This window comes from Taurulus bubalis, assembly GCF_910589615.1.
Source record: "Taurulus bubalis genome assembly, chromosome: 20".
NCBI classification, from domain to species: Eukaryota; Metazoa; Chordata; class Actinopteri; order Perciformes; family Cottidae; genus Taurulus; species Taurulus bubalis.
This window is the reverse complement of record NC_136608.1, coordinates 11,077,118-11,103,354: the sequence shown is the minus strand read 5'-3', so window position 1 is coordinate 11,103,354 and position 26,237 is coordinate 11,077,118. Positions and strand designations below refer to the sequence as shown.

Below are 26,237 nucleotides of genomic sequence, written 5' to 3'. Positions count from 1 at the left end.
TGCCATGTAACATGCTCAGAGAGAAACGGAGGAGTCGGACACTGAGCGGAGGGGGCTGCAGAAAGGGGAAGAGGGGAGGGAGAGGGAAAGAGCACCGAAGCTCATTACCTCCACTCATCCTGAAGTAATCGATATAATTGATTGAGAAGAAATTGCGCTTCGTTGTCAAAACAGCTAACTGCAAAGCAAAAGGATTGTCTATCTTTCTTTGTGTGCCTGTGAGAACACTGCGCATGAATGCACACGCTCATGTTTACGTATAGGTGTATACATTGTCCGCAAGTAAAGTTGATGATTAGGAAAAGGAGGAGAGCAGTGGATACAGGTGCATACAGGCATTCCTGCCTGTATGCAGTGGAGGAAATATTATACATCACAATTTCTGGATTTGGGTTGATGGGGAAGTCCCACAAGAATCAGTATCAATACATCCGTGAGACTGAAAAAAACTGAAAAGGCAATAAATAATATTTAAATCAAAGGAGTCTGATACATTAACAATTGAGCTGTGTATGTGTGTGTGTGTGTGTGTGTGTGTGGGGAGAAACTTGAGGAAAAAGTTTGCTTACAAGATTTAAGGCGGCGTAAGAATAATGCTATCAACTTGCTGACTGCACTTTCCTGTGGAGAGCCTGTTCAATCGAAATGAGGTGAGATGTGGTGTCGAGTGAACAGAGTACGTTAAAATGGAGAAGAAGAAAAAAAAACTGGACAGAAATCAAACAAGACGGCAATCTAAGCTACTTCGATAGAAATGGGTATGGCTGTGCGCGCATATGTGTTCAGGAATGGGGAGATTTCAGTTGGGCACAAAGCCCTGCTCTGCTGTTTTCTTCAGTTTCATTTCCATGTCCAATACGACCTTGCAAAGCTCGTGTGATATAACACAAAGACACTTCGCCTGAGCGCAAAAGCCCTTTCCGCATTACCTGCGCCGCCAGCCTAGCCTTGCATTCAAATGCATATCAACCCATTGTTCCCTGCGCCGGGCTCCATAATACATTTCTAATAGAACAAGTTTCCTTTGAAAAGTATGGGAGACAACACTCTCCGTGTTTTTATTAAAATGACAAGGGAGGTTTTCCATCCATCCAAAAACTTTCAAATCAAGGGTTTCTGATTCTGATCTGTTGCCGTGAAATTCGGCTGCACGGTAAGCTCACATTGGCGTTGCTAAGTGGAGACGGAGATGAGGTCCAATTCACTCAAACTCTCTCTCTCTCTCTCCCCGCATCTCCAGCCATTCATCCTTCCTTTGGTGCCAATTCAATTAAGACTCAATTACAGGCTCCTAAACAAAGCTGCCGCCAACGCACTCTCCTGCTGATCCTCTCTCTCCCTCCCTCACGTTCTCCATCTCGCTCTCTATCACTAACCATCCACGTGGAAAGAGCTCGCTAAACTTTTGTTTCAACCTGCAAGTTTCCATGAATAACATCAACATGTCACAGACTCTGGGGAAGTTAGCGTTAACTGTCTGCTCCAGGAACCATGTCTAACTGGCAACTACACACAAACACAAACACACACACACACATACCAAATTGACTACCATGTATGTATTCCCGATGGCAGTGACCAATTTAATTTCATGCTCTAAACATCTGCATCCGTGTCAGACAAAGGAGCGAGGAAGAGGCCTCATTGATCCATGGGGTCTGGGACCAGCTGCCAACAGGGCATAGCACTGATGAATATTAAATAGGCCGGCATTAATATGCATGGGATTCTTCAGAGTTGTCTAGACGTGACAGGGTGGCTCCGGTTTCAGGTCAGGATGCCACCAAACTGCTGCCAGTTGTCTCTCCAAATAATTTGTAAAAAGTGCCATTTTGTTTGCGAGAGCTCACGTGTTTGCATGTGTGCGCCCAAGTTTTGGTTAGTGCTCTCTGGATGAGTGTCTGTGCATTTCAGTCCCTCGGTGTGTGGTCTGATCCAGGATTAGTGGGAGGGGTGTGTGGAGGTGTGGTGCTCAGTGGGACGGCAACTGAAAGCTGGAAAGGAAGAGGCGACACATTCTAATGTGGCCAAATCTGCCTGAAATCCCCCTCGAGGACCACTGCACCGTCTGCGACACACTCACCTCAGCAGATAAAAACATCCATGGATTTAAAAAAAAAAAAAAAAAAAAAGGTACAAACTGACAGGTACAGATATGTATACACATAGGGTTCACTGGCTTTACAAAAGCGCGCGCACACACACACACACACACACACACACACACACACACACACACACACACACACACACACACACACACACACACACACACACACACACACACACACACACACACACACACACACACAGTGACACCTATCCAGCCCCCTGTGGTGCCATAGCATGGGCTCCCCAGCCCACATGTAATCAAGTCAGGCAGTGACTTAGTGAAATTGCATTAGCTACACTTTCATGGGTTTGATGAGAAACAGGTTTGATCCTGAGATGAATTCCGGCCCTGCCCAGATTTAGGCAGAGAAAGAGCGAACGTGTGATGCCTTCTTTAACACACTCCGACGTCTAGTGGGACCGCAGTGTGTCTTTATGCATCTGGGAGTGTGTCAGAGGGAGTGAGATGAGGGAATCCAGAGAGACGGGCAAAGGAACAGTCATAATCCCTAATTTACAAGTGGTTTGAATCTCTTTTGTGTCCGCAATCTAAATGTGTGTGCCCATATGGGAAAAAGGAAACAGAAGTCCAAACACTCCCGATTTCCTATTTGAGGGTTTGTGTGTATACATGCAATACCACATATATATATATATATATATATATATATATATATATATATATATATATATATATATATATATATAGCAACAGATGATAATGAAATGATGAATAGGTTAAATGTGCAAATATCACTTTTTGACTTTTTTTACATCTTTGTATTTTCTTCTGTAAAGCACTTTCCAAGAACTGTTTTTTTTTTTGTTAAAGCAGTAAATCTTCAATTTGCTTGCTATTATCATCTCTCCATAAAAATTTATTCGGACAAATTTTGAATATTGAGGTATCATGTTTGACGCTCCTCCCGTCTGAATAAACGTTCGGACAAGTTAAGTTGAAAAGAAGATGGTATGAACAGTTTCTACCATGTCTATTTGCCAATATAAATCTTCGCTATATACAATATATAAATTAGTATTGGCCTTTCAAATATTCAGTCCTGCAAACCAACACCGAGCTGCGTTTGTTTTTCCCAGATTATCAAAGACGCCTGTTGATCGCTCTAGCTACATTCTGATTGGGACTGGCAGGAGGGCAGCTGTGTGATTGGTGTAATTGAGGCACAATCACGACCCACACACACACTCACACAACGTAGGCTCACAAAAGTGAAAACAACGTGCTGTGCTGGTTAAAGACAGCACGAGCAGAATTTAACATCAAAATACCAAGTTTAAATGTGATGGGTAGGCTTCTACAACATCTACACATCCACATTATGTACAGTCACTGGAGGTCGACAAAAAAAAGTAGAGGGAGGCGGTGCTCTTTCATTTGATTGAGGCTTCCAATCTGTGCTGTTAGCCAGCACTGCACATTTCATGCTAAATTGTGCAAACAAAAAGCAACATATATAATAATCCAATTTTCAACTTCAATGACCTAATGTGTCTGTAGCCGTTACGCCATGAAAATTTGTTTGGGAATGATCAAACCAGGTAATATCGTGTACACGATACAATTCGGATACATTCAAATGTGTGTGTAGGCGTGTGCGTGTGCGTGTGCGTGCGCGTGCTTGTAAAAGAATCAGACTGGCAGTCGGCTGAGATGAAACCTGCCAATCTAATAAGAACGATTTCCGTGTCAATAATGTATGACTCTGGTCAATTCCAGGCATCCCATTCAACTCAGACTGTCTTCATGTCTGATTAGGTCTTAATGAGATCCTTCTATTATTAAAATTAATTTGATGGGATGGTATCTGCTGCACCACCAACCAGGAACCCATTCCTTCGGCGAGAATAAACGTTTTAAATAAATAATAGTATAAATAAATGCAGGTGTAAATTGAGTTGGATTAATTATTAAAAGCCTCACTGTGGCATACAATGTGTCTCCGTGGTCTTGAGTTTAATGAATGCACATCCGTCAGTGGTGGTATGACAATAATGCAGCATGGATATTAATTGTGCAGAATGTCTCTTTTAAAACATGAGGAAGTCATCCTGTCAAGTCATGGGGGGAGATGTATGCCGTTTGTCTTTCAAACTTCACAATGACACTTCAGTATCAATCAGTTGGCAAGTAGCGGTGAAGTCGGGAAAAAAACGACGATGTACTCCAACGCTTTAAAACATTTTTTTTTTTATCTACATGGAGCTTGAATATACATCCGAGTTTTTGAGTCGCTTCAGTCTGGAGCGACAGAAGGAAACATAAGGTTTCCTGTAACAGCACCTATTACAGAAACCGCTCTGTCCATTATAATTTTGTCGTATTTTCTGGGGGGGAAAGCATCACCCCGCTTTCTCTAATCGAGAAGGGATCAAAAACGCTCTTTCCTTTTCAGCCGGGGTCTCTTGAATTGGTCAACAAAGAATTAAATTGGAGTGATTGAGTACATGCACGTGAGCGTATGTGTAAGTGGATAAAGACCAAGAAACCCAAGTGCCCTTACATCTTTGATTGGACCCAGCAGGGAATCAGGCAGCACATTGCACACCCTTTTCTTTACAGCAAGAACCTGTTGCATGCTGGGAGAGCAAGAAGTGGGCGTTCCTCTGTTTGGCTACTAGTGGAGCTGACAGGGTCTCTACAGCCTCGTGTCCCACATGCCCTTCTTCCATCCTTCTGTCCCTCACTCACTTTCTTTTTTATTTGTTCATCCTTCTTCTCCAATCAGCAGGTCTGAGATTAAAAGTAAACACAGAAGTGACAGTCAAAGCCGCCAATAATGACAACACCAATGCTGAATAAAATTAGCCTCAGGTCGGGAAGATACACCAAGCTCATCCTCTCTGATTAAATGTCTGCACTGTGTAAACTATGACAACCTTGTTCTAGTCTCCTCTTGTTGTCCTCTGCATCCTCTCGCCACTTCTATACTTCCCGCTTCAACTTCCTCACTGCATTAAATGTCTGCCAGGGTCCTCATCTTGATGTCATGTGAAAATCTCAGCACTCTAACTTAGGCTATATTTTGATCTCAGAAGGTCAAAAGTGAGGTAAAGAGTTTCCTCCTCAAAAGTTTACATTTTGATTGGGTGGTGTATATATATATATATATATATATATATATATATATATATATATATATATATATATATATATATGTGTGTGTGTACTTTTTTTGCAAGTGTCTAATGTGGATGTGCTTTAGTTAATGCCGCAGTAATTTTGGGTGACATCCAGTTTCCCTCCTGGGCTCCAGCAGGTGTTGCTGGCTTGTGTTTGGATAATCATCTGTGATTCACATTTTGTCTTGAAGTGGAGAGGCACAATTACTTAATGAACTGAAAAGTGTGCAAAGTGCAACGTACGAGCATCACTTCTGTAGAAAACTCTTTTGAGCAGCTTTAGGAGGCGCACAAACACATGACAGCAAGTGTGTTGATAATCATATTACGGCTCTTGTGTACTTTTGGATTATTTTAACTTTTCATGCCAGTAAAGCCCCAATTGAATTTGAGTCAAATGCTGGCAACTCACCTTGCATTTTCCACACCGTCTCTAATTTCAGCACCAGAGCTACTGTAATGCAATCGCTGGTCCCACAGCAGATGAAACGCCGCATTTACATCAGCGCGTGTGTCTTGAGAGAGGGGAATCGTACCTCTAATGTTTTAACCAATCAACACCTCGCTGAAATCTATGTACGAGCAAATTGAACACGATGAGCCCAAGCGAACACACACAAAATAAATAGTGAAAGCGAGGACATCTGCAGAAGTGTGTGTATGTGTGCTTGTTTTCCACAATATGCAGAGCCACTCCAGATTTGCTTTCATGCTGAACACAAATAAAGGCTATTCACAGTAATGGCCTGTCAGGTACCAGAGGTAGCTTGCATTTGTATCTACAGAGCCAGTCATATCGCTGCTGGAACAAAGCGATTCATAAAAGGTCTGGCACCGGAGCAAGAGGGGAAACATGTCACTTTCTAATGGCATTCCTGTAGGGTGCAGAACTCAGGTGGAGACTCGATTACAACGCGCCAGTCAATTACAGAATGTCGAACATGTCATATATGACATAACTTGGCATGCATACTTCATGTAGTGTCCACACACACACACCTGGACACTATGAAAGCCCTCATCAGTCATTGATGTGACGTGTGGCTTTTCTACATCACTCAGCTTCAAGGGTACTGTTATACGAGGAATAATGGCCAATTAAAGGACGACTTTAAAAACTAATGATGAACCTGGATATTCAGTACATAGACAACTTTTAACATGTTAATCCATCTTTTTCTTAGTCTTCCTTGTGCTGTAAAACAAGGCGATAAAAAACAGCATTGTCTTAAAGTTTCAGAAAATATTCCTGTCCTGTTTTTATGAACATATTGTTTTAAATTATCTTCACTGGGATATCATTTCAGAACTTTCAGAAAAAAGGTTGTGAATTGTTTGTGAATACAATATTACCTACTTTATTATAAGGTATGCCTATATAATTAAATCTGTTCATGAGTTTTGGAAGAGAAACATAAGATGTATTGAAAATAGTAAATATTCTTTTTTTTATTTTACCTTCTAAGTAAGTCCTTACAGGATAAATCAGTTAAAAATAAAATCCTATCGTCAAGTATAATTAGTTTTGTACACAAGAACTAAGCACCCTGGAGAAAAAAGCTGGTGCTTGTACACTTTCTTTGAGAACCAAATAACTGTAAACATTGGAAAAATAATTATTTATTTGACCTTTACTTATGGTGGTTTATGTGTTCATATAACACAATTAATTGAATTTGCTCATGATCTGTTTTTGATGTGTTATTGAGTGCTGAGATACCTACACATTCACACACAAAGCTATCACAATGTTAATCTCCAAATTGCAAAGAGCAAGAGAAAATTAACACTAGCAAAAAAAGGTGAGCACGAATCATCTCTTGATGGAGCAAGAAAGCAATAAATAAATATGCAGGGCATCAAACATGGCAATGTAGGTGTCTTCGACATAATCCTATAATAATTGATTTCTTCACCGACAGAGTTGAGCTCCATCTAAGGCTCCGTTATGAATATGATAAATCATAATTGCAAGGTCAGCGGAAGTCAAGTATTGATCACTTGACAAGATGAGCGAACAACCATTATCCTTGAATTCTGACAATGAAGGAAGAGAAAGAATTATTGGAAGAGGAATAATTGAAATGGCAAATTAGAGATTTTACAATAAACTCATCTGAAAGTGCTTCTTTGGCGTAGAACGAGGTTAAACCTGGAAAACATTGGCTCGTTTTCTCAAGTGGCTATTTGAATAAAATAGATTTTAATAGGAATTTTGGGGTCGGGCGGGGGCAGTCGGTGAGGGTGACATCTCTTCAAAAGCCACCTCCAATGACCTCATCATCATTCTGAAATGCCACAGCTTTTCTAAATACTGAATGTCTCCCAAACATTATTTGTTCAACCCAAAAACGATCATTATGTCTAGTTTGGCCAAAGTGTGTAACACCCCTCCGCAGGAACCGGCTGTTTATGCGTGCACTTCTGTCAAAACATGGCGATCAACATCTGCGAACCCCACCCCTGATATCCCACCCACCATCACCTCCACCCAGGTCTCCCAAGAGACATTTTTTTCCATTTTCACCTCTTCTCGCTCTCCTCCCCATCGAGGTGTACAAAATCAGCTTGACAAGGAACACCACTTCTGGTCGCCCCCAGCAGCCACTTACTTCCTCTTCCTCTTCCTCCTCTTCCTCCTCTTCCTCCTCTTCCTCCACCTCCTCTTCCTCCCCCCCCATGGGAACATGATGCTATTATACATAAACAAGAACCCCCCCTAATACAGCGCAGGCATTTTTCCCTCTCCCTCAGACTGAGCATTCGGTGTAAAAGGTGTGGCAGAGAGAGAGAGCTGGTTGAACCTATATTGTTTGTCGGAGACTCAGCCAGGCGGCTCTTTTTGTTCGCTGGACGCCGCAAGAACAAGGCCATTTGAATATCAAAAGGAAAACAGGGAATGTGTGAAATAGATTTGGAACTGAGGCGATTGTGAATACATCTTAGGAGTTGAGTGAGGTCAGAGGTGGGAGAGAGTTGGGAATGGGAGTCTTATGTACGTGCCTGCAGGCAAAGGGGGAAGTCAGAAGTGTGTATGTTTGTTTAAGGAAATATCCAGACAAGCGTGGCGGGGGTGGGAGGGGTCACTTCAATTGTGCCTCAGGGCAAGGCAATATCGCACGATACATAATGAACGGCTGCGACACAAAGAGAGATAACAACAAAAAATAATTAAAAAAGGGCTGTAAATGCATTAGTAACTCGGCATGGTGCATTGTTTATTGGGAAATATTCACACTTCAACTTCCAAATGACCAATGGGGTACTTTGAGTCATCCGCTGCCTACCCGATAGCGAGGCAATCAAAAGGCAGGGGGGCGTGTTCGCGAGACATGTGGAGGAATATGGGGGCACGGTAACACATCTACAGCTGGAAAAGTGTTATTTTCATAATTTATTCATAGGGAACGTGATTGAATCTGGATGGGGTTCTGTGATTCTACCCGCAGACCCTCCGTACATATTTCCACAGACAGCTGAGGAACTGCTCTATATATATATGAACCCTTTATACATGCTCTAGCTGGCGGTCTCACTACATACGTTCCAAAATACATTCCAGATGCGGCTACATATGGAGCCGTAATAAAGTCTTTAGATGAAGCATTGGATTAATTGAAGCGTTGGAGACGTGCTCCAATGGAGAAGGCAAGCAATTAAGTCCCCCTGTGTGTCTGCCTGCGTATGTGAGGCACGTGACTAGCCTAGCGCCTGTGTAGCCGTCTGTATGTGTGTAATGATATATGGCGAACACTCAAGAGACATACATTACAGATATTACAGATTAATTACAAACCCATTACAGATGTGTGGCTCCGGGTCGGTTAAAAAAACATTACACGTTCTATATAAACCAGTGCTGCTCTGATTCTTACTTAAAGATCTGAGAAACGGAACAAAAAGAACAACTTGACATCTGGTAACCTCTCAAACATGAAAACATTGTTTTGATCAGTATGTCGCATCATTCACAAAAGTGCAGCGAATACAGCGAAGACGTCTGCAAAAACTGCAGTAACATCTGTACTTCTGACTTCGTACTCTATTTAGTGCTTATTTCTTCCTTTGTTAACGGTGCATAGATGGATTTAAAACCAGCAATCAAACTCTTATTTCCGAGACTATGTTGGTGAGCATCTGAGTTAATAACCATATTGACTTGAAGCAGACTGTTGCGGGGGGGGGGGGGGGGGAGTTTAGGAAACTCCAAGCAAAGAGACGAAGAGACACACATGACTGAGCTTTAAGTATTGAGTAATCCCACAGCCAGAAGAACTCATCAACTCAATCTCTCGTTTCGAACTCTTTTGCTCCCCCTCCCTCCCTACAGTAAGTTTAATTTGTAGAGAGAGGAAAAAGTCCCTTTCCACACTCTCTCAGTACATATTTTTCTAATTTCTTCCTTCAGAAATCTCTTAATGGCTTCTTCGCTGGACCCTGATGAAAACAATGACTTATAACCTTCCCCTTCCTCCACCCTCCCCCCATCCCTCGGTCCTCTCCCTCCATCACAGTCGACTTATTTCACTTTCTAAATGATTTCTTACTCCTTCAATCTCTTTGCAGCCATTCAGGCCCCGGCCCGGGCTTGTGGCCGGTGCTACACATTGTGACAGGTGAAATGAAAGCCCAGAGAAATCTCATCTTCTTATAAACGCTTCGAGGCTTTCAATGTGCCAGTCAAAAAAAATATTTTTTCCTTCTGAGACACCGACAGATGGAAGAAGAAAAAAAGAGAGCTGTTATTTGAAGACCATTTGTGGTTTTTCTTTATCAACAGTTAATCAATGCTGTTCTTTTTTATGCCGGGGGGGGGCTGAGGCAGTACATCTTGCATACATATACAGACAGCTACTGTCTGAACCTCCATATACATTGAAATGTGCTCTAGAATTGTCATTCAAGTCAGTCCTTTGCTTATTTCTAAGCTCAATAACAAGAGAAGCCTAATTAATACTACATTAGGTAAATAGGTAACCTAAAATCGCCTTAATTAGTTCTGCAGATATTGTCAAAGGATCAGATATGGAGTAGTTTCGGGCTCTGTCCATCTCCCACCTTTTCTATTTCAGCCAAACAATGCCAAAAGGAGCTCGGTGGGGAAAAAGGAATAGTAGCAGACAAACAGCGCTGTCAGGCACTGCTGATTGAAACCTCAAGGTCACAGGCAGAGAAACGGAGAGCAGGGAGAGCCGCGGCAGAAGTAGGAGCTGGAGCACAGCTCCGACTCTCCAGGGTCTGACTGGGCAGCGCACTCGCTGTGCTATTTTGCGAGTGTGAGAGAGGTTTTCAAGGCCTCTCCCTGTAGGCGGGTTCTGCAAAGTCATCCTGCTCTCCGGCTCTCGTCAGTCTCCATTGCCGTGGAGCTTCTCGACCTGCAACATGCCCTTCCCTATCCGGACCTTTTGTTACGCTGCTCCCTCATGCTCTCATTCCGCCTCTCCAAATCCTTCCATCAAGTCTCCGGCTGGATCCATCCACATCCCGCTGCCTCCATCTTAGCCACACAAGACTAAACCACCCTCACCTCCCTTCACCTTTTTTTCTATCCTGCTGCCATTCAAAAGGAAGAAATCTTTTCATAAAACTTTCGACTCATTTATCCGTCTGCACTTACCCTTGTTTTTTCTGCATGTTCAGTAAGCTCGAAGGTCTCTCTTTTTTCGACTTAGATGTCCTCTCACTCGACCCATACACCTCTAGCCTCCCTCCCTCCATTTTTTTCATCCGTCAACTCAACCTTCGCTCTGTGTTCCAGCTGCTCTTTTCTCTCTTGCTTTATCCAACACACACCTCACACCCTGCCCCAATTTAGTCTCCTTGCTCTGTCGGCTTTTACTCTCCCTTTTTTTCCCTCTTCTGTCAATACTTTTCACACCTTCTGCTCCTTCATCTCTCTCTCCATCCGTTCACTATCCTTCTATCCGTCTTCACTTCTCCAATCCAGCTGTTCGAGAGTCTTCCGTACTTGCTCTCCCCTCCATTTCTCAGCTCGTCTCTCTTTCCCCCGTCCTCACCTTGTAATTCACCACTCTTGCTGTAGAGTTCTCGCCTCTGCTCTCTCAAGTAGGCACTCATGCTGATGGCATGGGAAGAAGATTCAAACCTGTGAAACACACAAAAGGTCATTTGAGACTTTAAAATGTAAGTCTTATCTTATATACAGGATCATGTATTATTGACGTAGGTATCTTATGTTTGGTATAGCACAAGGCAGAGAGCAAATAATGGGATCCTTACTTGAAGAGTGACTGCTTAGCACGCTGTGGTTTTTTCTTGGAAAAAAAGGCAGCGAACTCACTGCCAGTGCTGGCATAAGAGAGTTGGGCCGACGGCTCTGTGGCACTGCGGCTGTTCTTCACGTCCAGATACTCCATAAGCAGGACCTAAAACAGCAAACAGAGCACAAGGTCAAACGCTGAAAAGCAGAAATCATTATGGGAGATTGTCCTTCAGCCAGGTCACATGGGGTCAATCTCTCCGTGCACACACTAAGTGCATCCTTAGTGCTTTGTAAGACCTGCATTTTGTATATGTCTGTTTTGTATTTTTCTGCGAACAATTTAAAAGGGGATACAACAAAAAAATACATTTTAAATGATAAATAAAAGAAAGTATAATAAGAATAGTGTTGTTATAAAATGAATATCAAGCACCTCTATGTTGATGAGACTTTGCTTTCAAGTTAGTAAAAAGGATTGGATCACGGTCCAGTAGGTCCAATGTAATATTACTAAGTCACTAGTAATAGGTCCACTGAAACATAATGTGGTATTTCAAAGCACAATCATAACAAAGTACAAAGCATCAATCTCAATTATCAGTTGACTTAACAGTGTAAAGCCATTCACTGAGGCTACTTTAATGTTAGTCGCTCATTTATCACATTCATAAGCTTCCTAGTATTACACCTTCGATAATGTAACATGGAGTACTCAGGCTTATTAATGACTTTAAAGCTCCCACACAATCATATCCTGTAAGCTCAGCCCGCCTGCTCTGTTCACTTATCAACTTATTTTTTTAACCAGAAGGCCTTTGTGCAGCAAGTCTACTTCTAGGGGTAGAGGTACAAAATAAAAATACCCACATTTACATACGTTAACCATCAGATTATGTTCACTCTTTGTTGAGCTCACTACAAAACAAACCTCAAGTCGCTCTCAGTCATGTTAAAAAAATAATGTTACTGTGTGGAACTCAGTACATTTCCTTTGCGTGTTTAAATAAAATGTTTGGATCATTTAATTCAATTCAGTTTATTTTATATAGCCCAACATCATAAATACAAGTTTGCGTCGGAGGGCTTTACAATCTGTACACATGACATCCCTGTCCCGGGACCTCACATCGGATCAGGAAAAACTCTCCCAATAAAGATAATAAAAACCCTTTCACAGGGAAAAAAGGGGAAGAAACCTGAGGGAGAGCAATGAATGTGACAGAAATTATTCATATAATGAGTAGTATGCATGGTCCATGATCCAGATAGCCACGATCCATTAAGCAGAAGGAGGTAGAGAGGAGGGGCATCCCAGGGGCAGTGGGAGGAGAAAGCAGGGCCATGGCAGCTGGCAGGACCGGCTCCAGGCCAGTTGCATCAGCAGGGCCATGGTTGCATCAGCACGGCCAGGGGGAGGACCGCGGTCCTCCCCCTGGTTCCAGGCAGCCACGAATCCATGTAAAAAGAAAGTAGCCTTACATCATCAGCCTTAGTTGACCCATTTGACCTAACTCTCTATCCAGAGTCACGTGAATTCTATTTGTATATCCGTTTTGCACTGCTATCTATTTCTTCACAGTTCTTGGGCCACATTGGTGGTACAAGCATTTAATTTCGTTGTTTTGTTCCAAGAGTATTTTGCTGAATTATTCTTCTATTTTCATATCACAATTAATGTAAAATCCCCTCGGTCAGCATAGATACAGATCTAGCAGATCAGCTATGGACATCCCTAGCAGCAGGTTTTGCATTTAGCGTGGCTCGTAGAATCACAATATATGTCAGTAACCCGTCCAATACACCAAGCCAATCCGGAAAAACAAAAGAAAATCCAAACTTTGAGATAGAAAAAGGCCACTGACACGACTGGGTCCTTCTCGCCATAAAAACTTTGTCGACCTTATCCCTGATCTGTCGACATGATCCATGGTGAAATCCATCAACGTCTTATCGTGCTTCATAAAAATCTTATCAACTTCTAACAATAGCCGAGGACAAGCACGGCGAAACTGAGGCCAGACAGAGAAAGTGAACTTCCTCTACTCTATCATCTGTTGCTCTCATTGGCTCATTTTTCAAAATCTCTTCGTGCTTCATCATCTCTCATTCCTCACATTTCTATTTTCTCCCTCTTGCTCCGTCTTCCTGATTTCATCCTCCCCTTTCTCTCTCTGTGTGAATACATATGTTCTAAAATAGCCTCCCGTATCTAATAGCTTCATAATTTAGCAGGGCCATTTAGCCTGTGTGTGTCTAATTCTGAGGCGCCGTGTGGGTCAGCCCCGAATGGGACAGGAGTAATGGCCAAGCAGATGGAGATCCATCCCGACCATAATGATGTAATTAACGCTGCGGAGAGCTCCCCCCATCACGCATGGGAAAGCCATGCTAGCGCCAACGGTAATTTGGGTGCACATGCTCGAACTTCCATGCACAGCCATTAAAAAGAATAATACTTAAGCAGGCGTCCTGTAGCATATTGAGGGTGGTGGTTCTTTCAAAGGTTTCAATAGCTTACTACAAAAAGAAAATGTCAATTTAGTTGAAAAGACAGCTAAAATAAATTCCTCCAACTTAAAATGGTTGTGATTTAATGTTCAATAAGGCTGGTGTCATACTGTAGTGACTGGCGATGAATGTAAATACGCAAGTTCCACACACGCACGCACGCACGCACACACACACACACACACACACACACACACACACACACACACACACACACACACACACACACACACTCTCTCTCTCTCTTCAACCACACATGTAATTATTCTCAAACATACGTTCCCACATCACAGGCAGCGGTGGAGGCCATCACACATGCCCTCTCCAACTGGCAACACCAGGGCATCCACTTGCCACTAGCCTCATGCAGCAGCTAATCCTATCAGTGTATTAATTACTAATGATGAGCTGATGGAGCGAAAACCCCACTTGCTTGCAAGCTAACGCCCAAGTAGACTTAATGAAATGCCAGCACTGAGCTGATGAAGGGGCTCCGACCCTACTTAAATTGCATTAGCCCAGAGACAGAGTGAACTTTGGAGGCAATTAGCTGGACTGCTAGGAGAGAGAAAGATAGAGGAAGAGAGGGATGGGAGGCATAAAGTAACACAGAAGGAGAGATAAAGTTTGAGTTGTGGAGAATATAAAGAGCAAGGGATTAGAGGTGTGGAGTGGACACCGAACAGAATGCTTAAGAGAAAAATATGGGAAACAAAGAGAGAACCCAGGTTAAATAACCAGTTGTTGCTAATTTAACACCTCAAACGGGAAGTTAAAAAAAGAGACTTGGCTTCCCTACATCTGCGACTAATTCTGACAACAGAGATCTTTCCGCGTTAATATGAGCCAACCTGCCTCCACCTGTCAACTATTCTATTTAAATACATTCCAAGGGAATTAATATGAGCGAACTACTACCTCCACATGTCACCCATAAGCTGCTATCATCCACACTACACTCTCTGTTCAATACGAACAAGGCACAACTAACTGTAGTTGCCTAGCGTCACACGTTCCAAATATAGCAGGGAGCTACGCACACAAAGCCACAACCTTAATTTAGCGCAGCGCTGGAGGATGATACTAAATGTTGCACCATTGGCGATAGTCTTCCATTAAAGTTGTATGCACTGTAATAATGTGCTGCAATTGCATTTATACGGACACAACTTTGTGGGGGTTTTTTTTACAAAATGAACACGCCTGAGAAATATTAAATAAGATATTTGTCGGTTTGACACAAATGTTAACCCACCTGTGTATGGAATATTGTACTCGGCTGCTATTCACAAATAAAAACAAGGGAGCAGTCCATCCTTTCCTCAACTACTCATATGACCTGCATGTACTGTTACTCGTCCCAGTAAGACAATCTCCGTTTCTTCCTTCCTCCTCCCTCTAACCCATCAGCTCAAGCATATGAAATCTCATTAAAACTGCTATTACTCATGCAATAAAGAGGACTAGATCCTATTACTGTCACCTGTGTATGACCGCACGGCTCATCAGTGGGGCGCGCGTACGAAGTGGCAAAGAGGTGTCAAAAAATAGGGACAACCAGGAAAATCAGGAATTAGTAAAAGGAATTGTATTATAATTATGTAAAAACATTACATGAGAGGATTGTGACAAAATTATTAAATTAGACAGAATCAAAGATGTAACGAAAACTATAATCAGGAGGCAATGGGGACACAAAAGGTAGAAACAAAAACAAGGAGTTTGCGCAGTGACTGCACCCAGAGCATCACATCAATGCAAAACAGCCCACATACACACGCACGACCAAAATTAACAAATTCAATGGTTCGACAAAATAATTAGCGAAGCTCAGTGACAAATCGGAACATATCTAATTTAGTAAAAGCCCGGCGCATTGAACTGGCTCGGACATCAGAGGAAGACAAACGGCCTTTGCAGGTAGAACCAGATGAAAACAAAGTAATGTCTCTTTCCATATATCCTTCTCTGTTGAACAGTTCAGGTCAAACATCTTAGTAACTTCTACAGTGTAGAATGGACCTCAGTATCTCCATGCTCCATAAGTTCAGTGAATTTCAACAAAGAGTTGCCAGAGAAACGGGAGAGGAGGAAACAAACTGCCTGAATCCCCCCCCCCCCCCCCCCCAAAAAAACAATATTCATCTGAACCTGTAAAACAATGGATGAAAAGAAGGTTGGTATGTACAAATGTGAATAATCAGGCTCCAGTGTGTGTTTGGGTGCCTGTGTGTGTGAGTGGGCGCACATGCAAAACTCACATCTCTTTCAAGAGCTCTCCGAACAAAGACAATAATTTCCACCACCAACTATTCAATGAAATTCTATCAACCAACCAATCAACCTTGTCCGCCACTTGAATGTCTTGGGTCTCGTCCCAAACTTGAATCAGTCCACTGCACTGAGTGCCAACTTTTATTAAAAATAAAAGAGGGAGAAAAAAAAAGCTTCTGCAAAGTCGGTCTTTGTAATTCATCATCAGCACTCACATTTCTTTCTTCCAAACCAAATGTCCTGATGTCACTCTGAAAGTGTATCTTCATCCTCCATTCTGTCCATTAGGGCCCTAACACCCAACACATCAGTACAATCAGGAGAGCGCCACTTAAAGCTCTGCAGGTGAGCACTTGTCATTGGATGAACTCTGCAGTCAATTGGCGAAAATTGAAGAAATAAATATCACTTAATTTTCTCTTTCCTTGTTTCCCACCGCTGCTTCTTATTAAGTCATCATCAAGCTCGATGCTTCTCAAGGCTTTATTGAAATTGGCTGTTTTCCCTTTAAATCCCTTGGCTGGTGTCTTGTCACAAAACATATTGACGGATATCCCTTGCTGCTAGCTTGAAGTTAAAGCCCAGAGAAACCTTGGCCGTCAAAGAAAGTGTTCTTCATACACACTGTATTGATTGTATTCCAGAAACTTCAACAACCTTCACAAGTTCTGACAGAGCTCCGACCACAACTACTCCCGCAGCACTGAGCTGCCGCTAACCAGTGGGGGTTCCCACCTGGAGCGCGCCGCATCAAGTCGATCTTTTGAAGGCTATCTTGTTGACGAGGGAGGGAAGGATGTGCCTGCGTGTTCACTGGAACCCATTTCATTCCTCTCGGTGTCCTTGCCGTGTCTCCAGCATGTTTCTTTTTCAGTGTGAAAACATTTCTGAGTGTATTTATTGATTGAAACAAAGAGGGAAGAGGAATAGTAGAAGAGTTTGTGGTGATGAATGTTGTTTCTATGGATACGATCCATTAAGAAGAGAGTTTAGCCTTTTTTTCCTATGAGACTCGAGATAGCAGTGAATATGTTGAAAGGGCAATACTTACTGTATTGTTTTATCTGAATCTCAAAAGAGAAGACAACACTGATTAAACATATAGACCATTGACAATGTCACTATTCACCATGATTGCTTTAAATGATGGGTGAACTCTACTACTAATGGTATCCTTCAAGTTCAAAGTCACTTTTCTCTGTTGTTGCTATCTGAGATTGTAGTGAATAGTCTTTATCTGCTGAATTCTATTAATTGTAACCTTAGAGTAAATTCAGTTAAGCATGTTTTAAGTGCCATATGAACCCTTTGACTTTACTTATTTGTCGTCAAAACAGCACCTTGTATCTCAGAGTACTGACGTAACCGAGCATTGAATTCTCCCGACAAAATTAAGCTGCTGTTTCGTCCCTAAAACAATAAATGTTGATAATCCTGAGCGTTTGCTGTGGAGGACATGATAGTGTGTACTCTTTTTGCAACAAGGCCATTAAGTGTAAGTCAAGGAAATGATTGCAAAAACACACATGAGCAGTTGATTAAGTCTACAGGTCTCCAGTGATTTGATGTAGTTAATATATGTGGGGGGGGGGAGGGGGCGGGGCTGAGAGACAAGAGACTTTACCATCGAGATGGTAGACTTCAGTGCGCTCCAGCGATATGTAAATATGACAGCGCTTTGGAAGGCAGAATAAATGTGACACATTGATTAAAATGTTGGGCGAGAACAACGTAGCGATGTCTGTGCTTCATATCTAATTAAAAGAGATCATTGTCTTCTGGCTGCTCTCTGGCAGTTTAATTTGCCTCGTTTTCACTCTGTTGATGAGCCGATAGAAGGCACAGCATATTTAAGCCACTAGTATATGGATATAGTTTTGTCTATGGCAATGAAAGGAATGGGGCAAGTTTAAAAGTTAAGGGGGCGACTAAATATTTAAGAAAAACAGAGCGGGGAGGAGGAATGAGATCAGAACCACATAAAAACAAGAAAGAATATTAGAATTTTCTGTTAAAGACGGATTGATGGAAGCAGTGTGTTAAAGAAATCCTCAAAGCCCGGGAAAAACCACAAACCAAAGAGGGAAAGGAATCAACTGGTTAGTGCCACCAAGCAAATTCTAAAGCAGAGACCGGTGCCTACATGTCAAATTTCATTCCTTATTTTTAAGCCCAGACATCAAAAAAGCTTTCTTATCTCTGGCTACGGTAGAAAATGTTAATATATACGCAGGTTCCAGTTCTCTGATGACGTGTCTTGTGATTTAGAAATCAGTTCCGCCACGAGGCAGATAGCCAGCATCTATCCATATTTTTGAATACAGGCTCTAAGTCCCTTGTCTGCAGAGAGGAAGCCACTCATTAAAAGTGTGATTTGCACTCTGGTCACACACTCGCAGCAGACAACGGACACGGCAAGCAGTCACCCAGTCACACATCCTTGCAGTATGCGCAAATGCCGAGCTAATTAACAAACTCGCATACCTCAAACTGAACGTCCGACAAGGTCAAGAGGTGATGAACGCCAGTAGCCAATGACACTCTGTGGCAAATATACATTAAATAACACTCCCACTGGGTGGTCTTAATGAAGAATTCAAAGAGAGGTTTACGAACTGTGATCTTTTATGAACTGTGTTACCCAATTACCTGATAACGTATTGTGACTTTTATCTTGTTAATGATTCAAAGAAAACTTGTGTATTTTCTTTCTTGGCACCTAATGTTGTTTTGACAAATATTTACTTCACGTTAAAATTGCCGGGCTGACAGACCGTCAGATGCTACCATATTGTATTCTAAGAGGAAAGAGAAGCACATTAATCATTTGTGGATACACAAACATTCCAGTCACTGTGATTCCTTTGATATAACAGACTGCTTTGAAGAACTGGGAAGTTTCTGATGGAAAAGGGAAAAGGCAATCATGGATATAGGGAACAGAGTGGCAAAGGCATGCATGGGTGTACACTTAGAAATGTAAATTCAATAGTGGTGTGAATAATTAAGAGATGTAATCACACACATTCTACAGAAAGCAGAAGATTGGGAAGTAACCTCAAAACACCCCTGCTAGCATTCACACCGCTGATTACCATCCAGCCTTCTATGCTTTGAATCAATACATCCACACTTAAATTTACAGCAGAAGCATCCCCAGCATTTCTGAACGGGGATTAGAACCACTACATAAATCTTGACTTTCAAAGCGTGTTTGCTTACTCTCCAATCTAAGCCGACTGGGCCTCAGTCACACGTTGACGAACGGCGTTTCTCATCCAAGGCCTTGTAACTGGGTGCACCCTGTGTTTCTCTCGGCTCCTGCATCCATCTGCTGGTATGTCATGTGGAAAGGTCAACTTGGTATCTCCACTTCTCAAAGTGGGGGAGAAGAAAAAAAGAAAAGAAGAAAAAACACCTACCGAGAGGTTTCTGCACATGTCAAAGATGTGAACTGCATGTAAGAGGTGCAAGACAGGCAGGGATTGCAATGATTTCACTGTGAAAAGGGGCAAAAACTTATCATAGTCTTCTTCTGTTCAAGCCGTCATACCAATTATAAAAGTATCGCTATTAATTATTATTATTCTGGATGCAATAGTGAAGTACTGTTGAGGTACTGTAGAACGCAAGATATAATGAATGACTAACAAAGATCGTATGCAAACTTTGACCAATGTTAAGGTTCCTGCCCCTTTTGGGGTCTTGGGAGGTGAGATAAAATACTCTGCATCCTATCCTATAAACTTTAACAGAGCTTCTGTGGGAGCTGTAGGAATTTAAATTCTCTCATTGCTGATATGCGAGTCTTTGAGACAGAGTGGGCTAAACGAAGGGGGTGAAGCGGAGTGTGGGAGTTGCCAGAGAAAAAGAAAGCAAGATAATGAGATGAAGAAGGAAATTACATGGAGCAGGAGGGGTATGCGCAAGGTATTGGGAAATTGAGAGACTACAATATAGAGACGGCAGGAATGATGCTGAAGAAGGAAGGAGCAAGGGGAAATGGAGAGCGGGAGAGAAAGGCGAAAGAACAAGCAAGAGATGAGAGAAATGGCAAGAGGGAGGGTGGGATGGACGAGGGCCTTTCATATCGATACAATCGGTCAGGAAATAATAACACGAGTGAGTGAATAAGAAAACCTCATTTCACGTAATGAGTATTCTAATCAAGAGATTACATTATCTCACATCGCAGAGACGGGGGAGAGTGAAGCCCCTGGCAAAGAGGTGTTGGCAGTGAGCGCGTGCTGGGGAATGGCTTAATGCTTTCTGTAACTGCATTGAGAACATGCCTGTGCACAATCACACCCTCTGAAACACATGTACTGTACACACCTAAACACTCCTGTGTAGTTATGAATCCATGCATGCCAGCTGGGGGAGAGAAAAAAATCCACTTATTGGAAGCAGACAAGCTGGAGTGCGAGTTAGAAATAGATGGGCTTTCAATTTATATTTCACGAGGCAACAGCACTCTGTCAGTCTATTCATTTTTTGAGTTTTATGTTGAGTAAAAACACTGGGCTGTGCAGAGAAATAACTGACCTTGCCAAACATAACCATGACAACAAATCAAAGCGTTCAGGAGAAAGTACAACAGGAAGCAAATTCAACTGTACTTTCCAAGAGGGCTCCAAAAAGGATCAAAATAAAGTTCCTAAGAAGACGGCTCTCATCCATCTTGTGTATTTATATACAGTACATCCAAGTCATTGGTGGGTGAGAAATGCCAGTTAAAATTAAGTAAAAAGCACCTCATCCTCTCAAACAAATTCAGGCTGTTTCAAATGTGGCTATACACATGAGAAATGCTTCAGAAATGTGATAAATTAAACATTACACAACTCCCAGGGAAGCAGCAGAAGGGAAAATGCTGTTCTCTTGGGTATGAGCACACACACACACACACACACACACACACACACACACACACACACACACACACACACACACACACACACACACACACACACACACACACACACACACACACACACACAAATAGCGGTTGAGAGCAACTACTGCCACAGAATTTCCTCCGCTTGATTCAACATAGGTCAGCTCAACAGCTGCTGGTCCCCTCAGCCAATCAAATAGGAGCAGGGGGCAAGATCCCAGCATAAATACACGGCAATTAAAGAACCTTAAATTAATCCAAGCAATCAAGCTTCCCCTGTTATTTTCTCCGGCTACTTCTTGCTGACAGATTGAATGCCATCCATCACATCACTGCCAGTTTCTCAACTGATTAATTTACTTCGAGAGAAGGTGAATTAAATCAATGTTTTAAGACAAGTGCTGGGTGGAAAATAAATCAATGACAAACAAATCTCCATGGCGGTGGATGAAAAATAAAATCCTGGGGGTTTGCCAGCAAGGGAAGGCAAAACAAACAACAAGGTGCAGTGCTGCCATATGGCCCTACACTTAAGTAAAAATGTCAAATTAACACAATAAGAGAATAATGCCATACATCAAAGTAGGATTGTTGCATGTATCCTACATGTATTATAATTACAATCTAATCTTCTGGACTTAAAGAAAAACATAGTTTTGTGTGTTATCGGAACTTTGCGTTATCTAATTTCCCCAAACAGATCACGAACATTTGATTCCTGTATAATCTTTATAGCGGATGCTGTTTAACACATATTTAACATGTATGGTCCTCTTAATGCTCCAGGCATATCAGCACTGGTCTATTACTGTTGCTCCTGTCTGACCTGCAGCACTGTCTGGATCTTGGCGGAGACGTCGGCTTGCTCGTAGAGTTTGATTCCCTCTTCGTAGGCGCCGGTCGGGCCCTGCACCGCGATCCGCTGCAGGTGGGCCAACACCACGCTGTGAGCCTGGGCCACTGCCTTGAACTTATCAAACAACAGCTCGAGCAGATCCAGCAGTAGCCTGTAGAGGGAGCCAGAAAGAGCAGAAAGGGAGGACAGAGATGAGAAACAGGAGAGTGTGTGGGGTGGGGGGAGTGAGACAGGAAAGGGGAGAGATTTAGAGAAGTGATGGGAAGTAATGCTCACTTTGTTTTCCACTTTTGGAACACATTAATTTGGTAAGTCAGCACAACATTCACTTGACAGTTTATTAGTTAGGAAAATACAGTACTTCTACAGTAAATAATTTAGCCTTGGATTTCTTTAAGAAGAAAACAGAAAGCCACAAAGGAATTAGGCCCCTGTTTTAATATAAGAAAGAGAGGAAACTTAAGCGTGTGGTGTGACTGCTTGTGCCAGCCGGTACACCAGTTAAGAATGTATTTTCATATCGCAAGCAAAGACTATAAAAAGCCTCCACACCCCACCGTATTGCCAATTTAAACCAGCAGAGAAACACTGAGGATCACTGTAAACGGCATCGGAATGATTTATAACAACATAGTCCATACATGTTGTTTTACATCTTCACTGCCACCAGAAGGATGAATAGAGATATGTACATTTTACTAAAGTATTCCTATTTCACCATATTTACCTCCACAATAATGGTAATTGTAAAAGTGCTCTATGAATAAATATGACTTTAAAAAAGTAAATAAGCAAAATAACAAATAGCTACAGATAATCTTCCCACAAATCACTACTGAGTGCATTTCACATTTACACCAATTAGGGTGTTTCAGTTACCCTTTTCCATTCACATTCTGCATTCAGCACATACTCACAGCTATTTCTCCGACAGTAATAATCCAGCGCCGGAGCCGGCTATGAGAAAAGGTAGAGAGCGGCACGAACTGGACTCAAATGTACAGCTACTCTCATTAGTTCTAAATGGCTCTGTCTGAAGAAGAGAGCACAGCCAAAACCAAAAAGACCTTCCACTTGATCTGAGTGCTACGCTCTGGATCGGAAACTCTCCGTCGCTTCATCTACACTAATGCTTTCATGCAGACTTTGCTGTCCCTGCTTTCTGCGCAAGGACAAAGCTTTCAAAGTAAAGAGGGAACACAGGTTACATTAGTCGAGTCGGAATGAGTACCCGGTTCACCCATGCTAGAGAGTGCCCACTTTATTTTAGTGGAGTTATGTTAGAGTTAAAATAAATACAGCCACACTGTTTGTCTGACACTGGTCATTCAGTACTCTCGTCTGGCTTTTTTCAATTGGTGGAGACCTTTTTTTATACTTTTCTCGGAGTGATTACAGCTCAAAAGTTCAAAATATTGTCAATTTGTAGTACAAGATGGAGCTAGATGTATATCCATCTTTCTTTTCTGGACAGCTGATTTAACTGAATGTCTCCTGCTGATGAAACAAATATTATTATTAGCGAAAAAGTACAGCTAACCATAATAAAAGTTTACAGTTCCACACCAAAGAAGCTGAGATTGACAAAAGCAAGTATATACTATCTATTAAGTATACTCAAAAGCACCTGAGAGCCTTCATTAATACCATGTCAATACAAATGAATTCTGCAAGAAAAGAACACATGCTAAAAGTTTTGTAAAGTGGCCAAGGTTTCCTGGGAAGGTATCGGGATAATGTAGAGGCAAGATGGATGCTTCACTAGGGGGCATTCTGGTTGGCTGTCTGTCACTACACTGGCAGTGGCTACAAGTAAATGTTATTAATGGAGAGGAAAGCAGGCACAAATCACTATGAGCTATAACTCAGAGAACGGAAGATGTTCGTGAGACAAAGAGAGGAGGAGCTGCATCTCTCCTCTCCTCTCCATTTTGTGTGTGGGCACACACAAAATGTATAGCTCTGACCTCATCACCACTTCTTTTCGTTTCATTTCTAAGCACACTCCACCGTACCTCCCACCTTACCCCTTACTAACACACACAGACACACACACAGTGTAGACAGCCTAGTCCGCCTCATTATCTCCCAGTGGAGGCCATCCTAATCCATATCGTCTGTTCTTTGAGGCCTCACTTCTCATTTCCCCTCAGGATCGAAGCTTACACACGTTGTTGATGAACAGTCGGGAGAGACAGCAGGGAGCACACACGTCTACGCACAGTCCCTGACTGACCGGCACCCTGTGTGTGTGTATGTGTGTGTGTGTGTGTATATGTGTGTGTGTGTGTGTGTGTGTGTGTGTGTGTGTGTGTGTGTGTGTGTGTGTGTGTGTGTGCGCGCCTTGTGCAATTTTTGGAAGACAACAAAAATGTCCGAATTGAATTATCATTGAGTTGGTTGTCAGCCATATAAATGACAGAGGGGCCTGCAGAGTGTTTAAAGAACCACTTTGAAATATCAAAAGTGCTAGGTCATCCCGCTGTCATACACAAATCCACAGAGTAGAAAAACATCACAAAAATGTGTCCCTCAGACGTTTCCAAAGACCACTCCACTGAACAGGCAGAAGAACAAGACTGTATAAAAGAGACAAGCAATTTATCTTGTGATCAATGTGCTTTTCTTGTTTTTAAATTGGATTGAAAATACTTTCTATTAATGTTTTTGGTCATTCAAGCAGTTCTTCACTTTAAATCAGCTTGCTTTCTAAGGGATTCAGATTGGATTCTGAATCTCTCCTCCACTAAAAGCAAAAAGAAATAAGCCTCTTTTTTTTGTCATGCAAAATGAAAGAAGGGAGTTCAACAAGACTGCTTTGATGTAAATTAAACTACTCACAGATCAGTGGCGCGTGATAATAACTTTGCTGCATGGAGTGAGAACCTGTTTGGAGTATCTTACTAAAAGTAAAAACTATAAAAACTAGTGAAAGGAGTTGGAAATAAAAATGCTCTTCACTGTGGCTGATCACAGAGGAAGCAAAATGAGACCATAAACCTCCAAGAGTAAGCCACACACGGCATCTAGGCTGTAAAGTGCTTAAGTGTTGCCTGCTAGTCTGCAGTGCGATAAAATATAGTGTGTAATATGCAAGACCATTGTTCCCTACAAGTGGTACACTGGTTGGAGTTTCCATAGCAACAAGCCGCAGCTTTAAATTGAAGTGAACATAGGCAGAACTAGGTGTGTATGCATCCAAGAACACACACACACACACACACACACACACACACACACACACACACACACACACACACACACCTCTAAGTGTTCACCCAAATGCGAATGCTCTGACACGTATATAGCGTTAAGCACTCACACACGTACACACAGGAAGGCAATTCTAAAACAATCTGTAAGGAGTGGAGCTGGCAATGAGCTACAAGGTGGCCTGCTACATTGAGGTCAGATGAGATTCAGCAGGCAACCGTAGAGGGAAGGCAGACGAGGCCGGAGAGAACATCCCTGACAGAAAACAAGACGTTCCTCTTAAATGGTTCGGGATCAGTGGACTGAGACCTGTGTTTCCCAAGTCTGCCCACAGTAAAGTCGGCAGGAGCTGGTGTGACTACTTTTAAAATGTAGCAGTCCTCTACGGCAGATGTGAAGTTGTTTGTGTGTGTATATAACCATGACTTGTCTAGGTTTAAAGCAGCAGAGAATCTGTTTTCATGGTCTAAGGCGGGTGTGCCTCCAGTCCTAGTCTTTACCGTGTTTCATACCTGGTTGACTGTCTGACTATGAACGCCCTGGGACTGCATTCACAACATGCTGTCTCCTGCCCTCACTGTCAGCTGCAAGCATAACTAAAAGACTTCCTGCGTGTTAATGAGTCAAAAACAACTGGTGACCAATCAGAGCCATATTGTACTGTGTTAGTAGGAACACACTTTACCAACCACTGGAGAGACCACCTTGTACATAATGACTCTCTGGATCTGAGTCTAATGCGAATACTAACGACAGAATAATTAGTAAAAAGGTTGCTTTAATAAAAACTCTTACCTCCAGGTGACCGCTTTATTAAGGTATTTTTCAGCATTAGCTGCATAGCGCCGTTTACACTGTAAACATTGCTGATTGTCCTAATTATTTTCTATCAGGCAAGCATTATCATTTAAAAAATCTTCCAAAGAACTGCTTATGGCTTCCTCTTCGTGGCTATATACTACCTGTATCTCCCATTCCTAATTCATTTATTTTCTCCTATTAACCTCCAGTTT

General features: G+C 42.2%; 1 protein-coding gene across 2 annotated transcripts in view; it reads right to left on the bottom strand.

Annotated features, from left to right (window-relative positions):
* exoc4 (exocyst complex component 4) overlaps nucleotides 1-26,237 on the bottom strand; it is a gene marked incomplete at its 5' end in the record, with an annotated part of 101,895 nt that overhangs the window by 63,626 nt on the left and 12,032 nt on the right. For both annotated transcript variants that reach the window (XM_079235731.1, XM_079235730.1), the window contains 3 exons: nucleotides 11,271-11,359; nucleotides 11,494-11,639; nucleotides 21,982-22,162. In XM_079235731.1, the coding sequence (XP_079091857.1) occupies nucleotides 11,271-11,359; nucleotides 11,494-11,639; nucleotides 21,982-22,162 (416 nt within the window). The remainder of the gene's footprint in view (nucleotides 1-11,270; nucleotides 11,360-11,493; nucleotides 11,640-21,981; nucleotides 22,163-26,237) is intronic.